The sequence below is a fragment of the Pseudorca crassidens genome, chromosome 5 (genome assembly GCF_039906515.1).
Source record: "Pseudorca crassidens isolate mPseCra1 chromosome 5, mPseCra1.hap1, whole genome shotgun sequence".
Classification (NCBI taxonomy): Eukaryota; Metazoa; Chordata; class Mammalia; order Artiodactyla; family Delphinidae; genus Pseudorca; species Pseudorca crassidens.
The window spans coordinates 14963592-14985127 of NC_090300.1; the positions used below are offsets into that span (position 1 = coordinate 14963592).

The window sequence follows — 21536 nt, forward strand, 5'->3', positions numbered from 1 at the left end:
TAATAATAGTTTTACAATTGTAGTAAAGATCTATATATCCTGCCTTTGAAGTTCAAGAAGGTGACATTTCACCCTAAAGTGATATGAATCAAGTGTTGCATTTGACCTGCTTTTAATAAAATTAATTCTGTTTTGCTTTTAGGCCGGGAGTTTGCCTTGTTGTTTCTGGCCCAGGTCTCATCCATGCTTTGGGTGGTATGGCAAATGCAAACATGAACTGTTGGTAATTACTTAAAACATTTTCTTAAAAATCTCAATGCATGATTTTACCTAGTGGAGCAACCACTGATCTGTGGTGGGAAGACCAGGGGTCAGGTGCTTAAGGAAATGGCTTAGTGAAAAATTAAGAGAGTTAGGAAGAAAATAAGAAAAAAAAATCAACAGCTCTTTTACCTAGAAAAAAAGACTATTAATATTTTGGAATAAATATGTGTATATTCCATATCTATCTATCTGTATATATATATATATGTGTGAATGTGTGTATAAGTCTCTTTAAGTGAAGAACTGTTTATCAAAGATCCCAGTTCAGTATGCAAGAATGTATTTAATTTTTCACCTTGTCTTGCATAACTAGCAGGACAATTGAAATCTTATATTTATTGAGTTGGCTTTATAAGCAGATTAGTTGCTCTTGCCCTTAATCCCATCTCTGGTTCTTTACTCATAAGATCATGTTAAAGGGGGATATGTTTTGATCAGTTCATAAAATGTTTAAATTTCCTGTGGGAAGGACATTGTTTTCTTTCTTGCCATGTGTTTCCTACTTTTTAGGGTTTGACTTCTTTTCTTTCGTCCTTCCTACACTTTCTCTTTCTTAGCTACTTTAGTATCTGATAATTTTTGAGTAACTTTAACTTTGCTGTATCTTTTTTTTTTTCTCCCCAAAGCATAAGAATTTTATTGCTGAGGAATTTTTTCATTCTGCCATTTCCAAATAGACTCATTTAGGAAAGTGTGACAAAAGTTTTTTTCTTCTCTTAATTTCAAGAATAATAGGAAGGGCATAACAATTCATTTTACATCATCACACCCAGAGGTTTAGAATCAGTATCCAAAAGAGGCAGGGGAGAGAGGGGCATGGAGGAAAAATATTTACCGCAAATTACAGATTTTTCCAAAATTGAGGAAGTGTTCTCTCACACCAAGTTGTTTCCTAAATCTTTCTAAATTGGCAGTTTTTAAGGGAAAATGTAATTCTCTCTCTTTCTCTCTTTTTTAACATTCATTGAGTGTTTATTATTTATTGGGTACTTGCTGAGTACTTTACATGTTGATCTCATTTGTAATTCTCTTTTAAAAAAAATTAATATTTCAGGCCCTTGATTGTGATTGGTGGTTCCTCTGAAAGAAGTCAGGAAACAATGGGGGCCTTCCAGGAGTTTCCTCAGGTACCCAACTCTAAGATCTTCCCTCTATCATTTTAGTAACGTAAGTATACTCCATTAAGATTTATGGAGAAGAAATTAAAACTCCTGTCTGCAAAATAAACAATTAAAATAAAAGTACCTGAGATATTTTAAAGGTAATTTTCCTCAACTACAAGAAACTCTCAGTGTGGTTATTAAGAAAGCTTAGGCTCTGTTTAGGAGCAATCTTCCAAGAAATACACCTTTTTGACAGAAATTTAAACTCTGAAAATAATCTCTTCAAAGAGTCAAGAAAATGCAGGAATAAAAATGGCTTGGGACTATCAGACTTTGAGGAAGAGAAAAGTTGAGAGGAAAACTCCTACTCATACCTGTGGGACTAAGACTACCAACTGTTAAGTAGATTTTATATCAAAAAGTATTAAGAGAAACAGTTTCTATTGAATATACAATGCTTCAAAGTACATTAAACAGTGAAAAGTTAACACTACTGAATTTATGTCAAACAGCATAACAACAAAATATATAACAGGAAAACTGGCAGAAATGTAAAAATAGATTATTATTGTAATGAGATATAATAGATGAAGTTGTGTATTCCTGGCTTTAGAATTTCTGGGTCCAAGGATATACTTACTTACATTTTTAGGAGACATTGTCAGCTTCCCTTCCTATTTATATTCTCACCAGAGTTTATGAGAGTGCCTGTTTTCTTGTATTATGATAGATGCTGGGTATTATCTAACTTTTTTATTTTTGCCAATCTAAGAAATGAAAATTGTGTCTTGTTTTGATTTTCTTCCTGAATCACACCAAGGCAGAGATTTGGTTGTACTTTGAATAGGCTTTTTTTTTTTTTAAGAAGATGTTGGGGGTAGGAGTTTATTAATTTATTTATTTATTTTTGGCTGTGTTGGGTCTTCGTTTCTGTGCGAGGGCTTTCTCTAGTTGTGGTGAGCGGGGGCCACTTTTCATCGCGGTGCGTGGGCCTCTCACTATCGCGGCCTCTCTTGTTGCGGAGCACAGGCTCCAGACGCGCAGGCTCAGTAGTTGTGGCTCACAGGCCTAGTTGCTCTGCGGCATGTGGGATCCTCCCAGATTAGGATTCGAACCCGTGTCCCCTGCATTAGCAGGCAGATTCTCAACCACTGCACCACCAGGGAAGCCCCTGAATAGGCTTTTAAGAAGCAATCTAGGTAATGCATTTTTCTCCATCTTGCCTCTAAACATAATAGAAAGTAATGGCTTAACATTTTGTCATCTTTCAGAAGAGTAATATGATACATGAGCTGAATTTTAAGTGATTTTCTTTTCGCATATAGGTTGAAGCTTGTAGATTATATAGCAAGTTCTCTGCCCGGCCAAGTAGCATAGAAGCTATTCCCTCTATTATCGAAAAGGTACAGTATTTAATTACAAGCTCTCCAAGTCAGCTGGTTTTTCTCAATTGCTTATTACCTGTGTTACTTTTATTCTCCATAGAATGAGTAGCAATTTGGAATATATTCAGGCAATTAGCAATGATATTGATAAATAGCTATGTACATTTTAATATTCACTGTCATTAACTTAATTAAAGAAACCGATAAAATAAATTATTTTGGAAAAAATTTCCCCTCTACTTTAGTTTTTAAAATTTTTTTAAATTATGGAAAAATAAAAAGAAGGATATAATGAAACCCTGGGTACCCTTTCTCTTATACTTTTGCAAGATTATTTTTGAAAATAATACTTATATTATTAAGTATTATTACTTAAATTTTTGAAAATTAGTACTTATTACTTAAATTATTTAAGTATTATTACTTAAATTTACTTTAAGTTTTTGAAAATTAGTACTTCTATTAGTATTAATGTAAGACCATCTCTTAGTTGATTAAACAACGTATTATAAGTTAGTTTTATATGTGAAGTTATATTTAAGCTGTTTCAAAAACCATGTGTTACAGAAACCATTTGATACATGTTACAACATCACAGTTTCTGAAACCTTTGCTAAATCATTAGCATTAGGAAGCAGGTGAAAGTAATGTTATAAAGTAAAGACTTGGAAGGCAGAACCTAGTAGATAATTTCTAGGACTAAAGTGTAATAGAAAATGAATTTTAAAGCCCTAAGTGTGTATTTTTTTCTTATCTCTCCCCTTTTAAACAAAAATATCTTTTAAAATATATAGAATCAATAGAGGGTATTTCAATGTAATTAAAATTGGTTACTTCTAAGGATGTTGCATCAACTAAGGATGTTGAGAAAAATCAAAATAGTGTTCATTTCACAATTTTAAATTATCTTTGAGTGGAATGTGATAATAAGGATTGAGATTTTTAAAATATTTTCTTCCATTTGTAATGAACTTAGGCAGTGAGAAGCAGTATTTATGGTCGTCCAGGTGCTTGCTATGTTGACATACCTGCAGATTTTGTGAACCTCCAGGTGAATGTGAACTCTATAAGGTGAGTAATAGTTAACTGGAGTTCTTTCTTAATTGTGTTACCATAATGCTTACCTTTTAAAAAGAATTTACCTAGCAGTTTATAAGTTAATCTTCAATTTGTCTTAACTTTTGAAGATTTAGTAATTAAACTGAATCCTGGCCAAAGGGCTTAATTCTCTTAATTAAAATGGCATTATTTAGGAATTATTTTGGGGTTTAATTACTAAATCAAATACGTGGAGCTTCACAAACTCCTCATTTGAAATTATTCTTTCAGTAACCATAAAAAACTAATCCTCATGTAGTATGGTTACTTAGAGTCTTCATGGTATAAACCAAGAGATGAAGTGACTATTGAAAAATAGTAATTTTCAAATAGTTCTAGTAAGAACTCAGCATAAAAAATTTCAGTCTGTCTCTGTGATTTAAAAATATTTCAACACCAGATGTTACTGTGATTTGCCAAGTTCCCCTATTCCATAAATAAACACTGAGTGAACAATAAGTACAACAAACTGGTATCTAAGTCACTCCTGGTAAGGATGGGTACTTGGGTTACTGCATCACCCTGAGTACCATTTAGCGCATTCCTGCTGTCATGGACCTAGTGACTACAGAGAGACAGTGGGCATTTCTGTTCACTCAGGATACCAAGTAGAGGTTTCCATTTGGGAGAGTCAGACAAAAAGGACATCTATTCTTCATAATACCTGAACATGACAATCAAAATAATATTATTGGGGTTGGGGGGAGATGTGCCTTAGGTAAGTTAACTCTGTAAGCCTTCTTTAAAATTTTTGTAAAGATTTGGATGTCCTTTTTTGGTATTATATGCCCAAGTTTTGTACAGTATGATGTTTATTAATTAGGATAAATGAACTAAAACACTGAGGAGTTGGTGTCTAGAAATACTTAACTATGACAGTTTTAATATTTAATATTTCTTTCACTAATGCATATTGTGATACTAAAATATTGACTTACTCAGTGAGTGGAAATATAGTGAGGTAGTTAAAAGCATGGACTTTGGAGACAGAAAAACCGATTTCAATCCAGTCTTTGCCACATGCCATCTGGGGACCCCAGGCAAGTTACCTACTTTTTGAGGTTTTTTTTTTCCACAGTAGTGAAACAGAGATAATGGTAATACCTAATCTCATTATTTTGAAAATTAAATAAGGATAAATGGTACATAGTAGGTATGAAATATTAACTTTTAGTATTTTTTTTATTATTACTACAACAACAACTACTACCACAGTGTGAAGCCATTAATTCAGATTTCCTGTCAGTGAATTGCTCCTTTGGTTGTTAAATGATCTTAGGGAATAAATATTAATTTACCAGGTATGATAAGGATATTATGGTTATATGGGAGAAAGTCCTTATCTTTTAATTTTTAAGTCTTGCTGTGGTAATCTACTGTCAAATGGTTTAGAAAGAAATGTGTATGTATATTTATGCATGTATGTGTGAGGCAAATGTGGTAAAATATTAGTAGTTGAATTTACAGGGTGGGCATATGGAGTTTATTATACTATTTTTTCTACCTTTTTCTGTATTTGATATTTTCACAATAAAAAAGTTAAAAAGTTGGCCTCCTAATTAACAGAGCTCTTTATTTCCAGGTACATGGAGTGCTGCATGCCACCTCCTGTTAGTATGGCAGAAAGCTCTGCTGTATGTATGGCAGCATCTGTTATTAGGAATGCCAAACAGCCCCTTCTTATCATCGGGAAAGGTAGCATTGAATGGAACTCTAAATCTTGCTAGGCTTTCAAAAGAATGCTGATTCTGTTTAGAAATTGTCTTCATTATTTATTAGCATTGGCTCTAATGTTTGAAATTGGAATAAAAATTCTCTTTATTCATTTAGCATTATTTATTAGTTTTGAAATCAGAATTATTCTAGAATGCCTGGAATATCACCTATTACATTTCTTTCTTTTTTTGTAAATTTATTTAGTTTATTTATTTTTGGCTGCGTTGGGTCTTCGTTGCTGAATGTGGGCTTTCTCTAGTTGTGTCGAGCGGGGGCTACTCTTCGTTGTGGTGTACAGGCTTCTCATTGTGGTGGCTTCTCTAGTTGCAGATCATGGGCTCTTGGTGCATGGGCTTCAGTAGTTCTGGCACGTGGGCTCAGTAGTTGTGGCTCGTGGGCTCTAGGCACACAGGCTTAAGTGGTTGTGGCACACGGGCTTAGTTGCTCCTTGGCATGTGGGATCTTCCCAGACCAGGGATCGAACCCGTGTCCCCTGCATTGGCAGGCGGATTCTTAACCACTGCACCACCAGGGAAGTCCCTATTACATTTCTTATGAATAAAATGTGTTTCTTTCCATTATGAAGATTACACATGAATATTATTAAAAATTTGGAAAATCCAGTAGATTAGAAAGAAGAAATCCCTTCATCCAAAGAAGATCATTTTAACATGTAGTACTTTTGTATTCCTTTTTGCATGTATATTTTATACCTTGTGATCATACTGTATAGACAGTTTTTTATTTATTTATTTTTTGTGGTATACGGGCCTCTCACTGTTGTGGGCTCTCCCGTTGTGGAGCACAGGCTCCGGACGCGCAGCCTTAGCGGCCATGGCTCATGGGCCCAGCCGCTCCACGGCATGTGGGATCTTCCTGGACCGGGACACGAACCCGTGTCCCCTGCATCGGCAGATGGACTCTCAACCACTGTGCCACCAGGGAAGCCCTAGACAGTTTTTTTTAAGTATACAATCTAATATCTTTTGGTATATTTACAAAGTTGTGCATCCATCACCACAATCAATTTTAGAATATCGTTATTACCCTCTCCCAAATCCCACATCCCTTAGCTGTCACCCCAAACCTCCTTAGCCCTCTGCCCCAGGCGACCATGAATCTATTTTCTGTCTCTATAGATTTGCCTATTTGGACACTTCTTTTAAATAGAATCATATAATGTATGGTCCTTTGTGACTGACGTTTTTGATTTAGCGTAATGTTTTCAAGGTTCATCCACGTTGTAGCATGTATCAGTACATCATTTCTTTTTATTGCTGAATAATAATGATAATATATTTACTATAATTATATATAATATAATAAATATAATTCATAGTTACTATTGTTATTATTCCATTGTATGGACATGCCACATTTAATTTAATCCATTCATAGTTGATGGACATTCGGGATGTTTCCACTTTTGAACTACTGTGAAAAATGTTGCTATGAACATTCATGTACAAATGTTTGTGTGGATGTATGTTTTCAGTTCTCTTCAGTACGTACCTAGGAGTGGGATTGCTGGGTCAAATGGCCACTCTATTAGACAGTTTCGTATTATAGTTAATTCATTTAATGTTAGAATAACATGTTCTCATGGTGTTAAATTTTCTTCCCAAATATAATTTTTAATGTCCATTCATGTATATACTAATACTTTGCTGGCAAATATTTAAATCTTTGCCAGTTTTTGTTTGTGTTTAGAATAGCTGCAACAGACTCGTTTGTACTTAAAGCTTTTTCCATATTTAGGATATAAGATAGATTCCCAGAAAGAAAATTAATTAAATTAAAATGTATTCATATTTTAAGGCCTTTGGAACATATTGTCCAATTGCTTTCTCCCAAGGTATTGTACCAGTTTATACACATGTCAGCAATTTATTATAGTATCCATTATATGTTCTAGACCTAAAGGGGCTATGAATCATCTATGACCATGCTAGTCATTTATCAACTACAGGAGGTAACTACATAGAAATTAAAAACAGTTTTAGTAAAAATGGTGGACAACAGAAAAAAATTGAAGTCAGAGCTGAGTTTTGTACAGCTATGTGATATATTAGCTCTGTGACCTTGGCAAAAACTGCTTTGAGTCTCAGTTACCTCACTTGTAAAATAGAGATTAGCTACCTCAACAGTACTGTTAAAATTAAACAACAAAATAATAGAAAGAGCTCAGTGGATGCTAGTTTTTGTACTTCCTTCAACCACCATTTAATGAGTCCTTATGATAAGGCAGGGATTATAGAAAACATTTGTGGGATATATAGAGAAATAATGGTTCCTACTTATAAGTAGACAGACCTGGTCACAAATAAGTGGGGTGTGTGTAGAGAGCTGAGGTGGATTCCCAGGGGAAGCAGCAACAATGTTCTTGTGTAGGTGGTGTGGAAAGACCGTTCAGAAGAGATGATGCTGTAGCCACCCCTTGAAATAATGGGTGACCGGTCACTGAGTGGACACAGAGAACCCACGCATTCCAGGAAGAGGGAACTGAATGGACAAATATTGAGGCAAGAAGGAGAATATAAGGAAACTTTCTGGATTAAAAAAAAGCGATTATTTTTCATCCTACATGGATGACAAAAGATTCTAAGGTAGTTTTATAGTGGGGAGCATTAAATTGAATCTGAACATACTATACTATTTACTGAGACTCAGTAGAGAATTATAACTTCTGGATATGGAGTAATATTCTACTAACCCTGAGAAAGAGGATAAAGTTAAATAGCTAAAACGATGGCCTTGATGACATTAGAAATGAAATCATTTCTTTTTTTTAAAACATATTTATTGGAGTATAATTGCTTTACAATGGTGTGTTAGTTTCTGCTTTATAACAAAGTGAATCAGTTATACATATACATATGTTCCCATATCTCTTCCCTCATGCGTCTCCCTCGAAATCATTTCTATATTCAAACAGTAAGTTGTTTTCAGTGCCATTGAGGGCATAAAGCATGTGGTTATTCTGCAGGCACACAACTGTAAAAACAAATGATGTGACCCATTCGAGTTAGTCCAGTTGTGATCACAGGATTATAGAGCCTATGAAGCGATCTACAGAGCTTTAGAAACGTAGACCCCCTTGTTAGAATTTCCATACACAGACTAGATGACGGTGCAGTCCTGGTTAGCTGGTGGTGGGGAGCAAAGTGTGAGGTTGCTCTTCCCTGTCAGGGCAGAGTCCTTCCTCTCCTACCTGCACCTACCAGTAGATGTGTGTCCAGGGAATTGTGAGTAATAATCCAGTAGGAAGGTAGCATAGAACTGACAATTAAGAGCAGCAAGAGAAGTGAAGTGCAACTTTTGTTTAGGGGTAGACATCTTTCAGAATAATTGATAATATCACTTGGGGGGGAAATTAGAACTATTGCCTTCTTAAACGTTTTAAAATACCAAAGATAAAAACCATAGTCACAGGACTTCCCTGGTGGTCCAGTGGTTAAGACTCTGTGCTTCCACTGCAGGGGCACAGGTTTGATCCCTGGTCGGGGAACTAAGATCCCACATGCCGCGTGGCATGGCCAAAAAACAAACAAAAACCATAGTCACGATTTGTTTTGAGTTTAAGCCCTGAGCAGGAGAATGTTTGAGAAGTTCTAAAAGCAATTTCACATGAACTATTTTAAGGGTCACAGTGTCTGGAGCTTAACTGACTTGTCCAATACATTTCAATTTCTTGTAGGTGCTGCTTATGCCCGTGCAGAGGAGAGTATCAGGAAGTTGGTGGAGCAATGTAAATTGCCATTTCTGCCCACTCCCATGGGAAAGGGTGTTATCCCTGACAACCATCCAAACTGTGTAGGTGCTGCCAGATCCAGGTACGTGGCGCTCGAGATTTTAAATACAATGGCTTGGCAGATTCCAGGCTAATTTAAATTGTTTTGTGACTTTAATGAATCTAGGAGAAGTTCTGAAAGAATCACGTAATTTTAAGCACATCTGTTTCTTTTCAGACTTTTCAACACTTTAAAGATGTTGTCCTCTATCTCCTGACTCTCATGGTTTCAGATGAGAAATCTGTAGTCATGAGAATCTCTGTCCACCGATGTAGTTGTCTTTCTGTGGCTCCTTCCAGAATTTTTTTTTATCTTTGTTTCTCAGCAGTTTGATTATGATGTGTCTGGACACGGTTTACTTTTAGTTTATCCTGTTTGGGGTTCTCTAATCTTCTTGAATCTGTACATTGATACCTTTCACCAAATTTGGAAAGTTTCTGGCCATTATTTCTTCAAATATTTTTTTCTACACCAATCTCTTTCTCCTTTCTGGAGTAACACAAATATTAGGCATGTTGATATTCTCCCATAGGTCCTTGAATAACTGTTTAATTCTTTTTACTCCTTTTGTCTACTTTATATGTTCTATTTCTCTGCTGAGAACGTTTATCTTCCCATTTATTTCAAGAGTATTTTTGTTTACCTTATGGAACATAGTTATAATAGCTGATTTAAAGTATGTGTTTACTGATTCTAACATCTGGGTCATCAGTACAATTGGCATCTATTCATTATATTCTCTTTTGAAATTAGAATTTTTCTGGTTCTTTGTGTTTTGAGTAGTTTTGGATTGTATCCTAGAATTTTGAATACTGTGTTGTGAGATTCTAGGTCATACCAAAATCCTCTGTAGAATGCTGATTTTGTTTGTTTGTTTTAAGCAAGCAGTTAGCTTGGTTAGATTCAGAGTGCAGGTTCTGACTCACTCACTGTGAGCATGGTTCCAGGGTCAGTTGATTTCCAAAGCCTTTGCTATGCTCCTTTGGGTCTGTCCACACATGCCCAGCCCAGGGGTGAGCCCCAGCCCCAGTTCTGGATACAAACATGCTGGTTCATATCCAGAACTAGGGATTCCTTTTCTCTCTTAAGACATAGCCCACCCATTTCCCAGAGTCCCTTTTCCTGGCCCTTGCTGCTACCTTATCGTACCACACAACAGGTGCTGCCTTTGACGCAAAGTGGCAGGAAAAAAAAGAAAGATGAAAGATAAGGGGGATGCCCCCATACTCGCCAGACCACAGGGGCCCCTTTTCCCAGTTCCTCTTGCCTGAAAAATGAAGTTTCTCTTGGGATTTTAGCTGCTTAGGACTTACCACAATGCCGCTGTGCTGCCCTCAGAGCACAGCTGTGAGAGAGAAATAGAGAAAAAGAAAATTTTGGAGCTTTCCCCCCATGCTCTCAGGCGTGTGATCTTCTGGCCAAAAAGACACGGTTTCTCTCCAAGTTTTTGCTTTCCTTTAGTTCTGCAACTAGGACTGCTCTGAATCAAAGCGAAGAGATAAAAGAGGGGAAAACCTTAAAAACTCACCGCCTACATGGGTCACTTCTTTGATCTCTTCCCAGTCCACCTACTGTTGTTTACTTTTCAGAAGCCTCAGGTAGTTGCTTTTTATACTTGGTTCAGAGTTTCCACTGTATCAGTGGGAGAGCTCGGCTGGAGTGGGATTACCCAGCCTTGGCTGGCACTGGAAGTCTCTTCTTAGATTTTTTTTTTTCTAATTGACTTTACCTCATTCTTTTTACTGTTTTTTTTTTTTTTTTTGCCCTGCCACATGCGGCATCTTAGTCCCCAGGCAGGGATCAAACCCACACCCCCGGCAGTGGGAGCTTGGAGTCTTATCCACTGGACTGCCAGGGAAGCCCCTCTTCTTTTTAAATTTTTAAAACACACCTTCTGATAAACCATGTATTTTTTTCTTTTAATTTCTTTATTATGAAATATTATAAATATACAAACGAGAGAGTAATTCAATGAGCACTATGTAACCACCACTCAACTTTCTCAAATATAATATTAAGTAGTATGTTGTTGCTTTAAGGTTTTTTTTTTAAGAAACAAAAAATTACAGATTTGTTTTTAGTCCCTGCATACCTTACCTGATCCCACTTCCTCCCTCCCTCTCCACAGTTTACCACTGTTCTACATTTGGTAATTTTCATGTTGTCATGCACACACTAAATTAATTTTGAGGGGTTTTTAAATGTCATGTTTGCTGTTCAATCTTTAATGTTGCTCATTTAATGCTATTTTAATAAGATTATATGTTTACTTTTTTCATATTAGTATATATTGTACAGTAGCTAAATTAATTATTACACTGTTTTTTTCTTTTAATATACTTTAACTTGGGTTGAGCTGAAATTTATCTTCATTCCTATTGAATTTTAAGAAGATAATATTGATGACATTAATAATATAAAAAAGGTTGTAAGGGGCTGTAAATAATTGTATCAACAATTTCAAGGGTTTTGGAATATCTATAAGCAAATCTGTCCTTCCATTTTCAGGGTTTTTTTGTTTTTTTGGTTTTTTTTTTGTGGTACGCGGGCCTCTCACTGTTGTGGCCTCTCCCGTTGCGGAGCACAGGCTCCAGATGCACAGGCTCAGTGGCCATGGCTCACGGGCCCAGCCGCTCCGCAGCATGTAGGATCTTCCCAGACCAGGGCACGAACCCATGTCCCCTGCATTGGCAGGCGGACTCTCAACCACTGCCACCAGGGAAGCCCCCATTTTCAGTTTTTATCTGTTAGTTAAATTGGGTCCCACAGGACCAAAACAGTATATGAGGATAGCTTTTTTGACTATATAGTTGAAATAATAACTGAATTTCTCTGAAAAATAGCATAAACCACTGCAGAAGATAAAAGCAAAAAAAAAAAAAAAACCAAAACAGATCCTCTTTGGGCAAAAGATAAGAAAAATGGGAAATAGCCAAGAAGTAGAAAAAAGAAAACCCACGGCAGTTATTATAATAAAAATTATCCTGGAAAAAGGCATGACATTTCAGTTGGATCAATAATAATGACAGTTGTATGCATCATTAGAGCCACATCTGAAACAAAATGATACAGTGTAAAAGCAAGCAAAGATGTATGAGGTAAACAAAAGGAAAGCAAGGGTTATTAATATCAGAGTAGATATCAAAGTAAATATCAAAAAATTGAAGTTATATTGACAAAAATACTAAGATATATAAAACTGTTAGAAATATACTTGGTGTAATATTTTTTTAAAGCAGTTGGGGAAAGTGAATCAATCATCATAAAAATACCTGCTTCAAGGAATCAATATGAAGTATATATTAAGATTCAAATAAAGATGTGCAACCCAGTACTGTTAATAACAAAGAAAAATATCCAGCATTTGAGAAGAGGTGAAATAAATTTGTGTTCAACAAAATGTGTAGCCTTTAAAATTTGTATTTAAGAAGAACTTAATGATAAAGGAAAACATTTATGATAAGCAAAAGCGCATGAGACATTTAGTGTATAAGCTCAACTATATAAAAATACACATGCATAGAAAAAAAGACTAGATGAAATTATGCCAGGATATTAATAATAGTTTATAAGTTGATAGTATTATTGGGAAATTTTGGCTTTTTCTTTATACTTTTCTGCTTTTTCCAGATTATCTACAGTATACTTATATTAATTTTTCTAATGATAAAAAAGTAATAAATGCTATAGAGTATAGATAAAGTCTTATGGTAGTATTTTCTACTTATTTCATCTTTTGGATTACCATTTAAATAGAATGGCTTCATAAATTATTTCAGTTTGAAAGATCAAATTTACCGTATAAGCTGATTCTCAAGAACAGTGCAAGATCCAAATTATTTAGACTTTTCCAAATACTTTAGAATAATTCAAATAAGAATGTAGATATCCCTTTTGTTATATCAGATTTTTCTTTTTAATAGGGCTTTGCAATTTGCTGATGTAATTGTGTTACTTGGTGCCAGATTAAATTGGATTTTACATTTTGGACTGCCTCCAAGATATCAGCCAGATGTGAAGTTTATCCAGGTACTCAGAGGAGAGATTAATTGATTGATTGATTGATTTTTGGCTGCGTTGGGTCTTCATTGCTGCACTTGGGCTTTCTCTAGTTGCGGTGAGCGGGGGCTACTCTTCATTGCGGTGCGCGGGCTTCTCATTGCAGTGGCTTCTCTTGTCGTGGAGCACAGGTTCTAGGCGCACAGGCTTCAGGAGTTGTTGTACACAGCCTCAGTAGTTGTGGCTCGCAGGCTCTAGAGCTCAGGCTCATTAGTTGTGGCACATGGGCTTAGTTGCTCCTTGGCATGTGGGATCTTCCCGGACCAGGGCTCAAACCCACGTCCCCTGTATTGGCAGGCGGATTCTTAACCACTGTGCCACCAGGGAAGTCCTAAGAGGAGAGATTTAAAATCAGAGCTATGTGTAGTTTATTGTTCTCTCAGCCATTATCAGCTCCACTTTCTTCTCGGCTTTTGTAAAGAACTGTTTCTCTTTTTACAAAAGTAGAATTTTATAAATTGTCTGGCATAATTACAGGTACCAAAGTAAGCTGCCTTTTCAGGCCTATGAAACATAATGTACCACTTTACTGCTAACCAGAAAACCTTTCAAAATCAAGTTTTCAATAGTTTGAAAAGCATAATTTGGCTCTTCTTCATAGTTCAAGTATATTTAAAGGTAGACAAAAGAGGTTCAAGTAGGAGGTAGATTAGAACAAAACATTCAGCATTGTTAGGGATCAAGTTATTCTTTTAGATTCCAAAACCGTCAAACACCCTTTGGATGGAAATATCTAACCAATGGTGCTAAAACTATGTGTTTGGAATAAGCTCTTGTATCTTTATGACCCCTCTTTATAAACCAGTTTCCTTACTGATGTGAAAGGTACTTCCCAGAAACCTGTTTGCCCTACACAGATTGTGTAAAGGTATTTTAATGGCCTCACTGCAATTGCTGTCTTCTCCCTGCTTACCTTTTACTTCCTAAGTCAACTTCTAATAGGGGCCATTGAAAACTAAAACCACAAACAAGCAAGACCTGGATTGTACTGGAAGATGCTGCCTCTTGATTACAGAATGAAGTGCATCCCCTTTGGGGTGCCTAAATTACTTTTCCTCAAGAAGCTGTTTTCACTTGCCCATGGCCATCCAGAAATGGAGCTTCTGAGTAAATAGGATGAAATCATGCCGTTCCCTGGGAGTGGGTCTCAAAATGTGGTTCCTGGACCAGCAGCATCAGCACCTCCTGGGAAACCTGTTAGAAATGTATATTTTTGGGCCCCACCCCAGACCTCTTGAGGTCAGAAACTCTGAGGTGGATTCTTGCAGTCTGTGGCTTAACAGGCCTACCGGGAGGTTCTGATATATGCTGAAATTTGAGAACTCCTGCTCTGAATAAGAATTCCAGGGTAATTAAGTAGAACCTTATTATTCATTACATTCAAAACTGTAATTGATCAAGTCAAATGCATTCCTGTGAGTATAGTGGAACAATAGTAAAGTTCTACAGAGTAGATTTTTTTTTTAATTTTTATTTATTTATTTTTGGCTGTGTTGGGTCTTCGTTGCTGCACACGGGCTTTCTCTAGCTGCGGCAAGCGGGGGCTACTCTTCCTTGCGGTGTGCGGGCTTCTCACTGCGGTGGCTTCTCATTGCAGAGCACGGGCTCTAGGCGCGCGGGCTTCAGTAGGTGTGGCACACAGCCTCAGTAGTTGTGGCACATGGGCTCAGTAGTTGTGCCCCACGGGCTTAGTTGCTCCTTGGCATGTGGGATCTTCCCAGACCAGGGCTCGAACCCACATCCCCCTGCATTGGCAGGTGGATTCTTAACCACTGCGCCACCAGGAAAGTCCCCGGAGTAGATTTTAAAATGAAGGAAGATAGTGAGGTTTCTTTTTTTTTAATGAACAATTACACAAGGTTTAATAAAATTTTAAATGTTCAAGCCTAACTGACACAGCAATTTTACTTCTTGAAGTGAGGATAGTGAGGTTTCTATACTAGCTATGATACTCATATAGTTCCACGGATTTATACTTTTATCAAGGAACTTCTTGAATATCAAATCTTAATCATATGCTTATGTGTAACATGCACAGTCCATTTACTGTCTTAATTCTTAAAGATTTTTAAGAATAAACAGTTTGTTCTTTAGCCTTGCCTCTTTTTTAGGTTGATATCTGTGCAGAAGAGTTGGGGAATAATGTAAGACCTGCTGTGACCTTGCTAGGAGACATAAATGCTGTCACTAAACAGGTGAGAGCTTTTGCCTGGGTTTTAGTTTATGTGGCTTGGTCTTTAGGGAAGTCAGTTCTTGAAAATGTTTAAATCTTGATTCACTTGGTGACAGGTCTATTAATATCTATTTTAAATAAAATTTATGATGTAAAGCTATTCTTAAATATAACTATGGAACTTGGTAAATCCAATTCCTTATGTATAGATAATTTGTATGTGGGTAAGTTAAGCATTTTTGAAAGGTGATCGAAAATTTAAAGGCATTCAGTCGGCAAACTGATTTCAGCTATCTGAAAGATTATAATACAGCTCCCAGAGGAACTGAACTTACAGCCAAGAAATGGCTTTATGTACTGGAAAAAATCTAACTTAGTATTTCTTAAGGCAATAAAGAGATTTTTTACTCTTCAAACTGTAATCAGTGACTTATCCAGATTCTTATTATTTGTATATAATTTATACATTTCACTGTGACAGATAAAATATAGGCACATTTGTTACATGACTTTGGATACAAATTGGTATGATTGTCATGATTATACAAAATTAGGATGTAATCCCCAATATTAAAACACTCTGGAGCATTTGGTCTGTATCATGGGAATCCCTAGGTATTGGGGCTATGAGTCTTCTTGCAGGGGTTCTTTGGCAGGGTGATTTTCCTTCTGTTGTCAGAGGCAGAGGAAGGCTTACAAGCCCCCTTGCCTGTGAAGTATGGAGGGGGTTACAGTTCTGCTTTGTCTTGTGGGATCCCAATTTCTGGTAGAAGTCGTCACTGAACCAAGCAGAAGCTTTCCGTGGTACCTATTTATCTTCTATCAGTTGTTTACTGCCCAGAGGAAAAACAGAGTATGAGTGATGTGAAAGGTAGGATACTGTAGCTGTGTGTCTTTTTTAGAAGAGATTTTTATGCTAATATGATTTATTTTCAAAAAGGAAAGAAAAAGTTTCTGCTTTTTAGCTTTTAGAACAATTTGATAAAACACCATGGCAGTATCCTCCTGAGAGCAAGTGGTGGAAAATTCTGAGAGAAAAAATGAAGAGCAATGAAGCTTTATCCAAGGTAATATGGGACCCACTGAAACTCAAGAATACTTCAGGGCCATGGTTCAGTTAGTTCTGTCATAGCATGACATTTGCATTCCTAAAATCATAACGTGTAAGATACACACACACACATTCATATATGTATTACAATAAATATGGCACCTGAAGTTTCTTGTGGAAGTGGGCATTGGAAAGGTTATAGCTCGTGAGTTACCGTGAAGCAGTGGAAAGAGGGGATCTGACATTGGACAGAGAGTCGTAAGAGCCAATGTGGATGGGTGTGGCTCCTTGTCCTCAGTTTGACCTTGGCACCAAATCACAAGAGATCTTTTGGAACTTTAAATCCTGGGGCATGTTGGGGCATGTTTGTCCTGTAAGATATAAGTCCACCAAGGCATGCATTTATAATAGATGTTTCATCAAAACTGAAAATTTGATCTAATGGATACCACCTTTTTCATTTTTTTTTAATTTCCACTTTATTGAGGTATAATTTTTTTAATTTATTTATTTATTTATTTTTGGCCACGTTGGGTCTTTGTTGCTGTGCGTGGGGTTTCTCTAGTTGCGGTGAGTGGGGGCTACTCTTTGTTGTGGTGCACGGGCTTCTCATTGTGGTGGCTTCTCTTTGTTGCGGAGCAAGGGCTCTAGGTGCTTGGGCTTCAGTAGTTGTGGCACGTGGGCTCAGTAGTTGTGGCTCACGGACTCTAGAGCGCAGGCTCAGTAGTTGTGATGCACGGTCTTAGTTGCTCTGCGACATGTGGGATCTTCCCGGACCAGGGCTCAGAGCCGTGTTACCTGCATTGGCAGGCAGATTCTTAAGCACTGAGCCACCAGGGAAGTCCCTGTGGAGGTGTAATTGATGTATAAAATTGTAAGATATTTAAAGGTACATCGTGGTGCATTGATAAACACACTGTGAAAGAGTTCTCCCCATCTAGTTAATTAACACATCCATCCCCTCACATTTATTTCATTTCATTTAATTTCATTTTATGTTAGTGAGACCATTTGTAGCTTTCTTTTTCAATTAACTTTTGTATCACTGCTGGAAATTCTTTTGCAACTTCCTTATCTGCACTCATGGCTCTGCCTGATAGCTGAAGGCTTTGAAATTTATAGTAATGTATGAAACTACCAAACCATCCACTGTTAGCACTAAAATGAGCCACTTCTGCAGGATTTGGCAATTTTTGTTTAAAGTCTTTGTATATGGATAGTGTTTTCTCTTTGATTGTGAGAAAGTTGTTCCTGATTTTTTTTTTAACATCTTTATTGGAGTATAATTGCTTTACAGTGGTGTCTTAGTTTCTTCTTTATAACAAAGTGAATCAATTATACATATACATATATCTCTGTATCTCTTCCCTCTTGTGTCTCCCTCCCTCCCACCCTCCCTATCTCACCCCTCTGGGTGGTCACAAAGCACCGAGCTGATCTCCCCGTGCTATGCGGCTGCTTCCCACTAGCAATCTATTTTACGTTTGGTAGTATATATATGTCCATGCCACTCTCTCACTTTGTCCCAGCTTAACCTTCCCCCTCCTGTATCCTCAAGTCTATTCTTTAGTAGGTTTGTGTCTTTATTCCCGTCTTGCCCCTAGGTTCTTCATGACCATTTTTTTTTTCTTTTTTAGATTCCATGTCTAGGTGTTAGCATACGGTATTTGTCTTTCTCTTTCTGACTTACTTCACTCTCTATGACAGACTCTAGGTCCAACCACCTCACTACAAATAACTCAATTTCGTTTCTTTTTATGGCTGAGTAATATTCCATTGTATATATGTGCCACATCTTCTTTATCCCTTCATCTGTTGATGGACGCTTAGGTTACTTCCATGTCATGGCTATTGTAAATAGAGCTGCAATGAACATTGTGGTACATGACTCTTTTTGAATTATGGTTTTCTCAGGGTATATGCCCAGTAGTGGATTGCTGGGTTGTATGGTAGTTCTATTTTTAGTTTTTTAAGGAACCTCCATACTGTTCTCCATAGTGGCTGCACCAATTTACATTCCCACCAACAGTGCAAGAGGGTTCCCTTTTCTCCACACCCTCTCCAGCATTTATTGTTTCTAGATTTTTGGATGGTGGCTATTCTGACCGGTGTGAGATGATATCTCACTGTAGTTTTGATTTGCATTTCTCTAATAATTCATGATGTAGAGCATTCTTTCATGTGTTTGTTGGCAATCTGTGTATCTTCTTTGGAGAAATGTCTGTTTAGGTCTTCTGCCCATTTTTGGATTGGGTTGTTTGTCTTTTTCATATTGAGCTGCATGAGCTGCTTGTAAATTTTGGAGATTAATCCTTTGTCAGTTGCTTCATATGCAAATATTTTCTCCCATTCTGAAGGTTGTCTTTTCATTCTTGTTTATGGTTTCCTTTGCTGTGCAAAAGCTTTTAAGTTTCATTAGGTCCCATTTGTTTATTTTTGCTTTTATTTCCGTTTCTTTAGGAGGTGGGTCAAAAAGGATCGTGCTGTGATTGATGTCATAGAGTGTTCTGCCTATGTTTTCCTCTAAGAGTTTGATAGTGTCTGGCATTACATTTCGGACTTTAATCCATTTTGAGCTTATTTTTGTGTATGGTGTTAGGGAGTGTTCTAATTTCATTCTTTTACATGTAGCTGTCCAATTTTCCCAGCACCACTTATTGAAGAGGCTGTCTTTTCTCCACTGTACATTCCTGCCTCCTTTATCAAAGATAAGGTGACCATATGTGCATGGGTTTATCTCTGGGATTTCTGTTCCATTGATCTATCTTTCTGTTTTTGTGCCAGTAACATGCTGTCTTGATTACTGTAGCTTTGTAGTATAGTCTGAAGTCAGGGAGCGTGATTCCTCCAGCTCCATTTTTCTTTCTCAAGATTGCTTTGGCTATTCGGGGTCTTTTGTATTTCCATACAAATTGTGAAGTTTTTTGTTCTAGTTCTGTGAAAAATGCCAGTGGTAGTTTGATAGGGATTGCACTGAATCTGTAGTTTGCTTTGGGTAATATAGTCATTTTCACAATGTTGATTCTTCCAATCCAAGAATGTGGTATATCTCTCCATCTCTTTGTATCATATTTAATTTATTTAATCAGTGTCTTATGATTTTCTGCATACAGATCTTTTGTCTCCTTAGGTAGGTTTATTCCTAGATATTTTATTCTTTTTGTTGCAGTGGTAAATGGGAGTGTTTTCTTAATTTCACTTTCAGATTTTTCATCATTAGTGTATAGGAATGCCAGAGATTTCTGTGCATTAATTTTGTATCCTGCTACTTTACCAAATTTATTGATTAGCTGTAGTAGTTTTCTGGTAGCATCTGTAGGATTCTCTATGTATAGTATCATTTCATCTGCAAACAGTGACAGCTTTACTTCTTCTTTTCCAATTTGGATTCCTTTTGTTTCTTTTTCTTCTCTGATTGCTGTGGCTAAAACTTCCAAAATATGTTGAATAATAGTGGTGAGAGTGGGCAACCTTGTCTTGTTCCTGATCTTAGTGGAAATGCTTTCAGTTTTTCACCATTGAGGATGATGTTGGCTGTGGGTTTGTCATATATGGCCTTTATTATGTTGAGGAAAGTTCCCTCTATGCCTGCTTTCTGAAGGGTTTTTATCATAAATGGGCGTTGAATTTTGTCACAAGCTTTTTCTGCATCTATTGAGATGATCATATGTTTTTTCTCCTTCAATTTGTTAATATGGTGTATCACATTGATTGATTTGCATATATTGAAGATTCCTGGGATAAACCCCACTTGATCATGGTGTATGATCCTTTTAATGTGCTGTTGGATTCTGTTTGCTAGTATTTTGTTGAGGATTTTGCATCTATGTTCATCAGTGATATTGGCCTGTAGTTTTCTTTGTTTGTGAAATCTTTGTCTGGTTTTGATATCAAGGTGATGGTGGCCTCGTAGAATGAGTTTGGGAGTGTTCCTCCCTCTGCTATATTTGGAAGAGTTTGAGAAGAATAGGTGTTAGCTCTTCTCTAAATGTTTGATAGAATTCGCCTGTGAAGCCATCTGGTCCTGGGCTTTTGTTTGTTGGAAGATTTTTAATCACAGTTTCAATTTCAGTGCTTGTGACTGGTCTGCTCATATTTTCTATTTCTTCCTGGTTCAGTCTCCACAGGTTGTGCATTTCTAAGAATTTGTCCATTTCTTGCAGTTTGTGCATTTTATTGGCATAGAGTTGCTTGTAGTAATCTCTCATGATCCTTTGTATTTCTGCAGTGTCCGTTGTTTCTTCTCCTTTTTCATTTCTAATTCTGTCGATTTGAGTCTTCTCCCTTTTTTTCTTCATGAGTCTGGCTAATGGCTTATCAATTTTGTTTATCTTCTCAAAGAACCAGCTTTTATTTTTATTGATCTTTGCTGTCATTTCCTTTATTTCTTTTTTCTTTGATTTCTGATCTGATCTTTATGATTTCTTTCCTTCTTCTAACTTTGGGGTTATTTGTTCTTCTGTCTCTAATTGCTTTAGGTGTAAGGTTAGGTTGTTTATTTGAGATGTTTCTTGTTTCTTGAGGTAAGATTGTATTGCTATAAACTTCCCTCTTAAAACTGCTTTTGCTGCATCCCGTAGGTTTTGGGTGGTTGTGTTTTCATTGTCATTTGTCCCTAGGTATTTTTTAAATTTTCTCTCTGATTTTTTCAATGACCTCTTGGGTATTTAGTAGTGTATTGTTTACCCTCCATGTGTTTGTATTTTTTACAGATTTTTTCCTGGAATTGATAACGTTGTGGTCAAAAAAGATACTTGATACGATTTCAATTTTCTTAAATTTACCAAGCTTGATTTGTGACCCAAGATATGATCTATCCTGGAGAATATTCCATGAGCACTTGAGAAGAAAGTGTATTCTGTTGTTTTTGGATGGAATGTCCTATAAATATCAATT

General features: G+C 36.6%; 1 protein-coding gene across 2 annotated transcripts in view; it reads left to right on the forward strand.

Moving 5' to 3' along the window:
* Positions 1–21536, forward strand: part of HACL1 (2-hydroxyacyl-CoA lyase 1) — a 45622-nt gene that overhangs the window by 3806 nt on the left and 20280 nt on the right. For both annotated transcript variants that reach the window (XM_067737411.1, XM_067737412.1), the window contains exons 4-12: positions 143–223; positions 1319–1391; positions 2693–2770; positions 3729–3823; positions 5433–5545; positions 9264–9399; positions 13281–13386; positions 15528–15611; positions 16555–16656. In XM_067737411.1, coding sequence (XP_067593512.1) covers positions 143–223; positions 1319–1391; positions 2693–2770; positions 3729–3823; positions 5433–5545; positions 9264–9399; positions 13281–13386; positions 15528–15611; positions 16555–16656 — 868 coding nt within the window. The remainder of the gene's footprint in view (positions 1–142; positions 224–1318; positions 1392–2692; positions 2771–3728; positions 3824–5432; positions 5546–9263; positions 9400–13280; positions 13387–15527; positions 15612–16554; positions 16657–21536) is intronic.